General features: G+C 49.9%; 1 protein-coding gene and 1 long non-coding RNA gene across 2 annotated transcripts; one reads left to right on the forward strand and one right to left on the reverse strand.

The window, feature by feature from the left end:
- Positions 1–4,509: 4,509 nt before the first annotated feature.
- Positions 4,510–8,231, reverse strand: LOC122219674. Its single transcript, XR_006202511.1, has 3 exons — positions 8,013–8,231; positions 5,166–5,311; positions 4,510–4,826 (listed from the first exon to the last, which is right to left on the reverse strand). It is a non-coding gene; the product is annotated as an uncharacterized LOC122219674 (long non-coding RNA).
- A 45-nt stretch (positions 8,232–8,276) lies between these two features.
- LOC122219669 (DLA class I histocompatibility antigen, A9/A9 alpha chain-like) lies at positions 8,277–11,683 on the forward strand. The gene is made up of 8 exons (XM_042938192.1): positions 8,277–8,440; positions 8,728–8,997; positions 9,181–9,456; positions 10,038–10,313; positions 10,428–10,535; positions 10,968–11,000; positions 11,138–11,185; positions 11,315–11,683. Exons 1-8 carry the CDS (start codon positions 8,368–8,370, stop codon positions 11,317–11,319), a joined length of 1,089 nt encoding a protein of 362 aa, XP_042794126.1. The 5' UTR covers positions 8,277–8,367; the 3' UTR covers positions 11,320–11,683.
- Positions 11,684–12,085: the final 402 nt, after the last annotated feature.

Here is a 12,085-nt window from a genome sequence, read left to right on the forward strand (position 1 = left end):
ATCTTTATTTTTGGATATCTGTGGTTATCTGCTGGATTCCCTCGTATGTGCTGGAGTGATGTTTTCAAAACATAAACTAGTTTAAAATCCCTAACACATGACAGATCATCCTCAGACCATTAATTAAGACTCGGGTTCTGATCTTCTACTTTAGGACCAATCATCTTTTCCCTGAACTATTTTGCCTTTGAATTTTCATTTCTGAAGCAGGTGGGCTTAATTGTATGGACAAGTACTCCCATGAGAATAGCTTAATATGCCATGTAACATACAAAATCCATCATCTAGAAAGTATTTAAACTGACAAGATAGTAATAAATGAATAAAGGAGCACACCCCAGAAGCACGAGAAAGATCGTGCTTGCCCCCGCCCTCCCACCCCCAGAGAACAGGGTCCTGAGAAATGGAGCAAAGTCTCTGTGAGTCCCCTGCCCAGGGCGCAGACAGGCAGGCCCAGTCCCCCCCCCCACCCCCAGCTCAGTGGCCTGAGCTGCTGACTTTCCTACCATCTCCTTCCTTTCTAAAGTGTAAAGAAACATGTATAAACTGGTTATGATGTGTACGTATGATGTACAATATATATGAGGTGATGTATATTCCCTGTAGAAAAATTATAAAATGAGAAAAGCGAATGAGGACAAAGTAGAAAGGATGGTATTTCTCACACCTGAGCTACTTTGTTGCATTTTCTCCTAGTCTATGATAGATGCTCCTGCTGCTGGAGCTCTCTCTGTCTCTAAGGTGATGAGGACAGAGCTCAGGGGTCCCAGCCCTGCTCTCTCCACATGCCATTTCCCCAGTCAGCTCACTGTCCCCCTCCTGAGAGGGCTGCTTCTCACTTCCTCCCCCCTCCTCAGTCTCCTGCACCCCTCCCTGCTCCCCTCCCTGAGGTGATGAGCTCCTTTGTTTCTCACTCAGATGAGAAGTACACCTCCTCCCTATCCTCTTGCCCATCTGCACCTGTGTCCTCACCTCCTAAGTGATAGTTGAGGCACCCCTCCTGTCTCAGGCTGCCCCTCCATTTGTGCACCTGCATCATCCATTTCCCCCTCTCTGCTGCCTCAGCTGGTCCCCATACAAACACGCTGTCCTGACTCCTATGCAAAAACATGAAACACAACTAAATACATGCAAACAAAATCCTCCCCTAAAAATCCAACATGTTGACATGACTCCGCCAACTCCTGCCTCATCTCTATTGCCTCCGTGCAGAACTTTCCTCACTCTGTTTCTCACCCACCATGTTGTCTTTAGCAAATGATAGAGGCACAGAGTTTTAAAAATTCTAATACTCCTGCCGTACTTGAGGTCAAGTCAGGTGTCCCCAATCTTCCCTGCGCACCCCACATCCTGAATCTCAGAGATTCATAATCTTACCGTCTTCACCACTGCTAATGGCTCTGTTGTTTGGCACAGTGGGGGATTTTCTGCGCCCAGTCCTCATTTACAACCAGGACCCTTACAAAAGCATCTATGGAAATTAACTGCTGCCCCCCACCCTTTCCATACCTGGAAGGGCACATAGTATAAAGACAGCTCCAGCAACATTTCTACTTTATCTTTCAAGGTCAATAGTACCTGGTACATACGGGCTTGTGTCCGTTTGCCATGCGTACTATTAAAGGGACAGAGAGTTTGGAATGATTCTGAGGCCCTTATAATCTGTGTTAACTGCGCATTATACAGTTGTCTTAACAATTCTATACCCTTTACTTCCTCATCCAAAGGCTTATATTTACTGAGAGCACGCCCTGGCCTGTGGCTGCTGATTCGCATGTCTCCACCATGGCAACATTGTTCAGAAATGTATCTGATGGACCCCGCTTTATGAGTTCTTCACTGAAACCAAGGGTTTGCTGGAATGCTTGTTGCAGCTCTCATAGGCATTATTGCTGTGACTGTGGCCGCAGCTACTGCGGCTGTCTCGTTGCACCAATCTGTGCAGACAGTACAATTTGTGCAACAATGGCATGAGAAATCGCTCCAACATTGGAAGACACAACGGGATCTTGACAGTCGACTGTGCAGTGAGATTGCAGGCCTACAACAGGCTGTGTGATGCTGCTGGGAGATCAATTACTGAGCTACAAAGACAAATATTATAATGTGATTGGAACACTACATCAATATGTGTAGCCGCATTACCGTTTAATAACACTAAATTTCCATGGAATGATGTTAGAGACACTTGCTCCGACAATCTAATGTGTCTATGGACATTCAACATCTGCAAGCACAGATATATGAGATTTTCAAAACCAATCTGGACATGTTATCCTGTTCTAAGGTCTTAGAAAGTATAACAGAGGGATGAGGAAAACTAAGCCCTGTAGAGCACGTTAAGATTTTTAGCTTCTCTACTGCTATTCTGTTTGCATTAACATGCGATGTATTTATCTTTGCATGTACAGTCTGTGCCAGAGACGACGAGCCTGTCAACATATCGACCGATGACAGTTCGGGTTATGCCATGTCCTCCTACAGTCCATCGTATACAAAGAGAAAGGGAAAGATGCTGGAGAACAGCAGGCCGGATGCACTGTAAGAATGTCCTGAACGAAAGGGACAGAGCAGCAAGAAACTGAAAGAATTTTCATTCCCAGGACAGAAAGCCACTGGGAGTTATGGTTCTCTCCAGAAGGACATCATCCGGGCGCCACCCTGGGGATAAGAATGTTTTATCTGGTGCCAGATGTACTCATGACCCAGTATGGAAAACACTGCAGGTACATGACCCGTCAAGATGCCAAATACTATGTTGTATGTGCTTGCTGTTGTCAACAATTTGCAAAAATAAAAGTGGCTTGAGCCAGGGGACCGAGGCTTTGGCTCCTGGAGAGTCTTAGCCCCCTGCTTTGCAATCCTCTCATCACCACACCTCTAGGACCAGTCTCTCTACATATTCCACACTCTCATTTTCTTTGTGTTTATTTATTACCAATATAGGTACCATTTGTGTGTTTTCTGTGTGACATTTCGTGTCTTCCTTTCCAAAGCGTTCTCTAATATTTCTAATAATCTTTTTTTTTTCTTAGTATTTGAATGCAGCTTACACACACTATTCCATTCCTTTCAGGTTTACAACATAGTGACTCGTCATATAATCCAATAATTGCACTCTTGGGTGTTTATACCCCAAAGTGAAAACACCAATTCTTTTATTTTTAAGGTTTATTTATTTTTATTGAGAGATGGAGAGAGAGAGTACAGAAGCAGGGGAAGGGCAGAGAGAGAGGGAAAGGGAGGGAGAGAGAGAGAATCCCTAGCAGACTCAGTGCCGTCAGCCCAGCACCTGATGTGGGGTCAACTCACAAACTGTGAGTGCACATGTCCACACTAAGGAGCATTGTATAGACATTGAGATGCTATTTCCACATCAGAAATGATTTTCGTTTCACTGAGTTTTGAAACATTTAGAAGTAGGAGTCCAAGGAAGTGTTTCTACTTTTCGGTTTTCCCTGTATCATCATCACGGGGCTGGAGGACAAGGTGCACAGGGACACAGACACCTCAGCAATGGCACGGGCTCCTGAGCTCTCCTCTCCTGCAATCCCTCCTCACCCCTGAGCCTGACCCCTGTGGACTCCAGGGCTGCTCAGAAACTTCTTCCTCTCCCCACTGACACCCAGGCTTCTGCTCAGACATCTCTACCTGGGTTACAGTCCAGACCCCACTAAAGCTTCTCAGTCAGTATCCACCCAAGAGCAGAGCAGTGGGGGATGTCCCCTTACCTTTCACCCCACGTACGGCCACAGGACTAAGGAGAGAAGACCCAGCAGCCTTTCTCCTCCTCAGCCAGGCCCTCCCTAGGGTCTCCTTCAGGTCCAGCACCTGGACAGGGGCCCGGACACCAGGGGGCGCCCTCATCCCAAATGATGTTCAGTGAGTGACATTGTTTTCAAAAGCAACAGGGATACAACCTGTGTTCCTGCCACAGACAAATGGCTAAGGAAGATGTGTGGTATATACACACACATATATACACACACACTAGAATATTATGCGGCCACAAAAAGGATGAGATCTTGCCACTTGTGACAACATGGATGGACAAACAGGGCAGTGTGTCTGCTACGTGAAAGAAATCAGACTGAGAAAGACAAATACCACATGATCTCACTCCTATGTGGAACTTACAAAACAAGACAAATGAATAAATAGACAAGCAAACAGCAGAATCAGACCTATAAATACAGAGAACTCGCGGATGACTTCCAGAGGGAAGGAGGTTGGGAGGATGGGCACAGTGGGTGAGGGGAGTGGGAGACACAGGCTCCAGGTATGGAAGGAACAGGTCATAGGAACAAAAGGCACAGCACAGGGAATATCATCAGTGATACTGCAACATCACTGTCTGGTGACAGGTGGCAGCTACACTCTGGTGAGCACAGCATGGTGTAGACAGAGGGTGAAGTCCCTGGGTGGCAGTGGGTTCTCCGCTCATGGTCCCAGGGTCATGGGATCCAGCCCCACAGGAATCAGCCTGCTTGAGATTCTCTTATTCCCCCCCCCCCCTCCCTCCCTCTTTGCCTCTCTTCCCTGCTCTGGCTGTCTCTCTCTCAAAAACAGAGAATGTATTCAGAATTTGAGTCACTGTGTTGTGCACCTGCAACTAATGTAATCGTGTCTTTCAACTATATTCACAGTTAAAATATTTTTAAAAAGAAATTAATTAGGAAGTATAAACTGTAGGGGTGGCTGGGTAGGTAAGTTGGTTGGGCATCTGACTCTTGATTTCAGCTCAAGTCATGTATGATCTCCTGGTTCCTGGGTGTGAGACCTGCATCAGGCTCTGTGAATGGGTGCGTCCTCTCCCATGACTGCAACTGCAGAGAAAACATGCAGTTACAATAAGGCATGGGAAGGCTAAGTGAGACTGGCAGAAACACAGACCCCTATACATGCAGGTGTTCGTGTGGGGTGTGGGGTCAGAGGAGACACTGGGATGCAAAAACAACTAACTGGATGAGAGAGGAAAGGGACTGGACATAGAAATGAACAAAACATCCCAACATGGCATCAAGGTCGGGGGACATAAACTTGTCAGGCACCCATTAGGCATCAGGCACCATTCTCTGCACGACATGGTTCAAGACAAAGTCTCTAAGGAACAAGGGGACTGTGAAGGGTTGGAGGAACCAATTTCATACTCAATCAATACTCACTGGAGGAGGAAATGTCCATCTCATCAGGCAGTTCAGTACCATCGACCTCAGTTTGACCCTGCACGTCACTGAGGATCTTGGCATTGTTTTCACTTGACATAAATGTGATGGACAATCCCCTCGGGCAACTGGCCTGCACAGGCCTCCTGGAAGGGGACAGAGGGTAGCACTGGAAGACCCCAAAGTAGGAAGACACCCAAAAGGAGGGACGAGGGTGTAATGTATGAATACATAGGAAATCAGGGGCTGGGAGAGGACACTGGGAGGTCCGTGTGGGTGTGCAGCTTACAGGTAGGTGTGGGAATCACCAGGCCGGTGGTAGTTGATGGCAGAGTTCACCTGCTTAATGTCCATGCCTTGGCCACATAGGTTGCTGGCCACAAGAATTCGTTATTGAAGACCTTTAAACTACTGATACCAAGAAAGCCTTTGTCAGAAAGACAATCATAAAAATGTTCACAGTCCTTTATCTCAGGGGTCTCATTTCCTCCCAAGGACACAAGACATCTTTCCATCTCTCCCTCACCTCTCCTCTCGGGGCATCCTACAGTGGATGGCAATGGCTGGCAAGTTCTGCTCCACCAAGAGCTGGGCCAGGGCAATGCAACGCTGCACAGACGTCACAAAGATCTTGCCTGTGTGTGGAGAGTGGGGGGATGTGGGCCCATGGGTGTGTGTATGGGGGGAGAATGACAATGTACCAGAGTGGGAGATTTCTGGAAGTACACCCTCCTCATGAAACCACTAAGTCCCTCTTATTCCCCACTACATGATTCCTTTATTCCTCTAAGGATAATTACTCTTCCTTTCTCTCCTTTGCTTCGGATTTTCCTCAGCAAATCGGTCTCTGAGGAGATACAGAGAACAGTAACCAAATCTGGCAGACATGTTAGGAGACAGGAATGAGATACTCCATGACAAAGGGATAAGTATTGGAACTAGGGTCTGGAACGACCATGAACCATATTCCTGCTTATGAAATATTAAACCTAAGACCTACCCTAATTGTGGGAGTAGTTTTAGTGTGAAAAAGTTGCACAATCCGTAATCTGAAAAAAAGCTTCTCCTCAGGGTGTGATACAAGAAGAAATAAACATATTTAAGAACCCTAACAGGGCCAATGTATGTGGGAATATTTAAGGATTTAAAAGTCCTCCAGATTTTTTTGAAAGTTTATTTACTTATTTTAAGACAGAGAGAGACAGACTGAGTATGAGCAGGGGAGGGGCAGAGACAGAGACAGAGAGGTCAAGAGAGAGAATCCCAAGCAGGGTCCCCACTGTTAGCACAGAGCCTGACACAGGGCTCCATCTCACAAACCATGAGATCAGGAGTCTGACCCTTAACCGACTGAGCCGCCCAGGCTCCCCAAAACACCAAGTCTTTAATTATTATTGATGGGTTGTACGTATTTTAAAATATGCAATTGAAGACAGAAGAAACAGCAGCCCCCACGTTGGGAACTGGTCTGACACTGACAGCTGGGCCTCAGTGTGGACAGAAGCTGACTGATGCCACCACTGGGCCATATTATTCCTGTGGGACAGGAGCCAGTCATCTCACCGAACATCGACAGCACACAAGGACACTCTGAAACCATGACAAAACTTTGTCCAATTACAGACAAAAACAAGGCACCGTATGATCCACCAAATACCAAACATCTCCCCGTGCTGGTTACTGAGCAATCGCTGCTTTTACCATTACTTTGTTTATCTCAAGTTTTTATTTAAATTCCAGTTAGTTAACATACAGTTTAATATTAGTTCAAGAAGAATTGAGTGATTCATCACTTACAAACAACACCAAGTGCTCATCACAACAAGTGTCCTCCTTAGAACCCATCACCCATGAAGCCCATCCCATAAACCTGTGACCCACCCAGAAGCTTGACAGTTTCTCCGTACTAACCACCTTTTCTGTTGGGATTTGTGGTAATATTAAAACAAATGGCTTTCTTTAAAAAAAATTTTTAACGTTTATTTATTTTTGAGAGAAAGAGAGACAGTGCAAGCAGGGGTAGGACAGAGAGACAGGGAGACACAGAATCCTAGTCAGGCTCCAGATTCTGAGCTGTTAGCACGGAGCCCCACGCGGGGCTTGAACTCATGGACCCTGAGATCATGACCTGAGCCCAAGCCGGATGCTTAACCAACTGAGCCACCCAGGTGCCCCAAATCAAATGACTTTTTGATAATTCGATTCCACTCTAATCAATGCTGGAACACCTACATTACTTAGTGAAACAACACACAACACGTTACTTAAAAACATTCATGCATTAGTACAGATCCATTCCATGTGCAGATGGGCCTATGGATTTAATGTAACAGTAAAACACAGTTAATGATACTGTTTCAAGCCCAGTTTGCAAAGAACCTCAGAGAAATTACACATTGTGTAGTTTTAATATAGTATCAAAGATGAATATCCATAATTATCTGAAACGGTTATAATACATACTATTCTCCTACATTTGGTCAAGGACATACATTTTTTCATATACTTCAGCCAAAACAACACAATAGATGCAGAGGCAAATCTGAACATCCAGTGGTCTTCCAACGAGACAGACAAGAAAGAGACTTGCAAAAATGTACAATGGAACAAAACCACTATTCTCACTGCCCCTTTTATTTGGGAACATTGGTACTTTCCATACAAACAATATTTATGTTTTCATATGATTGAAAATGAATTAATAAGTATTTGAACCTGTTTTATTCCTACTGCGGTAAATAAAGATCGATATAATCCACAGACACACAATTATCCCTGGGATCCTCACTAATTTGTAAGACTGTAGAGATATCCTGAGAACAAAATGCTGGAGAATCAGTGACTCACACAGCTCCCGGTCCACGGCTCAGGGACACAGTGGGACTAAGAGCGCTCTGTGCAGTAGGTGAGGCGTCCAGGCCAAGTCCCAGGTCCCCAGGCCCGCCTCTCAGGGACTCTGGCCCCAGGGCGGCGTCGGGGGCAGGCAAGCCCAGTGTTGGGGAGTCCCCATCTGCCCTGGTTTCACTTCTCCCTGTCACAACCTGTGTCAGGTCTTTCTGCCTGGATACTGATGACGCGGCCTCGGTTCACACTCCTATTAGTGTCCGGTTTCCGGAGAAGCCAATGAGCGGCACCGCGGTTCCGGGGTATCAAGTTTCCGCACCCGCCTCCTGAGACTCACATTTGTCCCCAGACCCCGAGGATGCGGTTCGTGATGTCCGAAACTGTGCTCCTGCTGCTGTTGGGGGCCCTGGCCGTGACCCAGACCTGGGCGGGTGAGTGCGGGGTCGGGAGGAAAGGGACTCTGCGGGGCAGGAGGGAGAGGACCGCCCGGCGGGGACGCGGAACCTCCGGGGGAGGCGACTGTCCTCCGCCCCGACCCCAGACCCCCACCCGCCTCCGAGCCCGGCCTGCCCTGCCCTCCCCCGACCCTCCCGGACTCAGCCCTGCTCTCCCCAACTCGGGTCCCCCTCCCCCTGCCCTCCCGTCCCCCTCCCCCTGGGACCCGGGCCCCGCGCGGGGAGGAGGGTCGGGCGGGGTCTCAGCCCCTCCGCGCCCGCAGGCTCCCACTCCCTGAGGTATTTCTACACCGCGGTGTCCCGGCCCGGCCTCGGGGAGCCCCGCTTCATCTCCGTGGGCTACGTGGACGACACGCAGTTCGTGCGGTTCGACAGCGACGCCCCGAATCCGAGGATGGAGCCGCGGGCGCCGTGGATGGAGCAGGTGGGGCCGGAGTATTGGGACCGGGAGACGCGGAACGAGAAGAACAACGCACAGATTTTCCGAGTGGACCTGAACACGATGCTCCGCTACTACAACCAGAGCGAGTCCGGTGAGCGACGCGGGCCCGGGTCCAGGTCACGACGGGCCGGGGTCGCCCCGATTCTCCGGGTCAGAGTGCAAACCCGAGGCCTCGTGACCCCCGTCCCAAGACCCTGGAAGAGCCCGAGGGAGGTTTTAGGCGGGTTTACTTTCGGTTTCACCTTAATCACTGCTGCTCTGGGGGCGGGGACAGGGTCGCACAACATCCAGTGGACATATGGCTGTGACGTCGGACCGGACGGCCGCCTCCTCCGCGGGTACAGGCAGGTGTCCTATGACGGCAAGGATTACATCTCCCTGAACGAGGACCTGCGCTCCTGGACCGCGGCGGACACAGCGGCGCAGATCACCCGCCGCAAGTGGGAGGAGGCCGGTGTGGCGGAAGACTTCAGGAACTACCTGGAGGGCACGTGCGTGGAGTGGCTCGCCAAATACCTGGACATGGGGAAGGAGACGCTGCTGCGCGCAGGTACCGGGACCACCGGGCCTCCTCGATCTCCCCTCCACTGGGCATGGCTTCCCGTCAGAACAGCGCCCCTCCCCGAGTGGGAAGAGGGAGATCCGCCTGGAAGTTCATATTCCTACTAGAGACTGACTCACCTTGAGGGTGCTTTTCTCTAAAAGAGAGACAGGAATCCAGTCTCTCCCTGGGATGCAGGTTGAGATCATCCCAGAAATAACCCATCAGCAGTTCCCTCGGACCCTGGCAGCCACCTTGTGAACCCTGACCTTCCCTCTCAAGGCCTTGTCTACATCTGAGAACATGTTTGGAGATCTGACTCCGGGTTTTCTGAGTCACTCATCCTCCACCACAGTCAGGACCACAGTGTGTTCCCCCTTTAGACCAGCAGCTCCCTACCCGGGCTTCTCTCCCTGATTCCAGAACTTAACAAGAATCAGGAGATCCCAAAGGCTAGACTGCTGTCTGGGTTTTGTGCTTCTTCCATCCAGACCAGTTGTCCTGTCCACCTCAGGATGGTCACGTGGATGCAGTTTCAGTGGCCCATAAAGCTAAACCACAGTGTGGATTCTCTGTTTCTTCTTCCTCAGAGTCTCCCAACACACGGGTGACCCACCACCCCATCTCTGACCGTGAGGTGACCCTGAGGTGCTGGGCCCTGGGCTTCTACCCTGCGGAGATCACCCTGACCTGGCAGCGTGATGGGCAGGACCACACCCAGGACGCAGAACTTGTGGAGACCAGGCCTGCGGGAGATGGAACCTTCCAGAAGTGGGCGGCTGTGGTGGTGCCTTCTGGAGAGGAGCAGAGATACACGTGCCATGTGCAGCATGAGGGGCTGCCCCAGCCCATCACCCTGAGATGGGGTAAGGAGGGTTTGGGGTAGAGCCCCATGTCAGGGAAAGCAGGGCCCTTCTGGAAATTTCAGAGTCAGAACTGAAGCCGGGGGTCTGGGCCCCTCACCTTCCTTCCCTTTCCAGAGCCATCCTCTCTGCCCTCCATCACCATTCTGGGCATCATTGCTGGTGTGGTTGTCCTTGTGGTCACTGTGGTGGTTGGAGCTGTGATCTGGAGGAAGAAGTTCTCAGGTAGGAACAGAGTGGGGGGATGTGAGTTCTCTTGTCCCGCTGGGGGGTTTCCTAGGTAGCACATTGTCCTGCCTGGTTCCTGGGAATTTCCATCCACACACATGGACCTGCCCACTCTGGAGCCGTTACTAACATTCACTCTGTAGCAAAGCACATGTGAAAATGAAGAACAGATTTTCACTTGGTAATTCTGGTCACGGGGACCTGATTCCCAGCACTGACAGGACAGAGAGGAAGGTCCCTGCTGAGGCCAGACCTCCAGCAAGTCAGGGGGTCCTGTGACCCCACACCTCTTTCTTCATGTGTCCCAATCCTGTCCTGGGTGTTCAGTCAGAACTCTGGAAATGTCATTGTGGACCAGGACTAGGAGGTTACTCTAGGATCACATGGCCCACCTGTCCCAGGTCTCTAACATGCTATTTTCTTCCACAGGAGGAAAGGGACCAAGCTATTCTCACGCTGCACGTAAGTGTGGAGGGGGGTGATCCCTGAAACCTGGGATAGTGTAGACAGGATCCCATGGGTCACCCCCCTTCCCCCTTGGCTGCTCCTTTAGTCTCAACTCCTATGGCTCTGATCATGTCCTGTTTGTTCTACCCCAGGCGACGACAGTACCCAGGGCTCTGATTCATCTCTAATGGCTCCTAAAGGTAAGACACTGGAGGGTGAAGTGGGGAGGAGTGGGGGCACTAGGGACACTTTGAGCATGCGTGGGGCTGTTGAGTGTGTGGCACTTATGTGACTGACCTAAATGTGTTCATGATGATTTTTTTTCACAGTGTGAGACCCGCTGCCTGTGGAGAAGTGGGATCCGTTCACACTCCCACTTGGTGACATCAAGATCCCCTGACTTTCTGAGGATGGTGTCAGAATGTGTCTGTGTTCCTATTAGCATATTGTGAGGACGCAGGAGACTGGCCCCCATGCCCACCATGACCCCTCCCGTACTGATTCGTGTTCCGTCTCCATCCCTGTCTTTAGTTCATGTTGGGCTGAGTACTGACGCCTTACTTCCCTACTGAAAATGAGAATCCAGATAGGAATTTGTGTTTTGTAATTCTGGGTATGTGGGCATGATGAGGTAATAAAAGAGAGGATTTGTATGGTTGGAACAGAAAACAAATGAAAGCCCTGAGAACCTCCCAGAACCCGCCGTTTCCTGTGCCGTGTCTGTTGCAGGTGGGGACAGGAGAGGGCTGGAGGAGCCGAGCGTGGACGGGGCCTGGGTCCAGTCGGTGCTCAGTGCGTCCTTGGTGTGTCGTGCTCCCTCCTCAGCTGGGTCATTGTCTCTGCTCCTTGTCCTTGTCCTTTCTGTGGAACCTCATCTCACCAGGACCTGAGATCATAGGGGCTTGGACATCACCTGTCACCAGGACCTTGTGCAACAAGAGCTTCCTGTGACTGGGTCAGCCCAGGCTCCATCCTGGGTCATGACCTCAGCCCCATCTTTTGGGTGTATTTTCTTCTTTGTTTCTGTGGAGCATCAGGCCTGTTCTTGCTTGTGTCGGAGTTCCTGTCTCCTTCTCCCCAGATGACCCTGGTGGTTACAG

The sequence above is a fragment of the Panthera leo genome, chromosome B2 (assembly GCF_018350215.1).
Source record: "Panthera leo isolate Ple1 chromosome B2, P.leo_Ple1_pat1.1, whole genome shotgun sequence".
NCBI lineage: Eukaryota > Metazoa > Chordata > Mammalia > Carnivora > Felidae > Panthera > Panthera leo.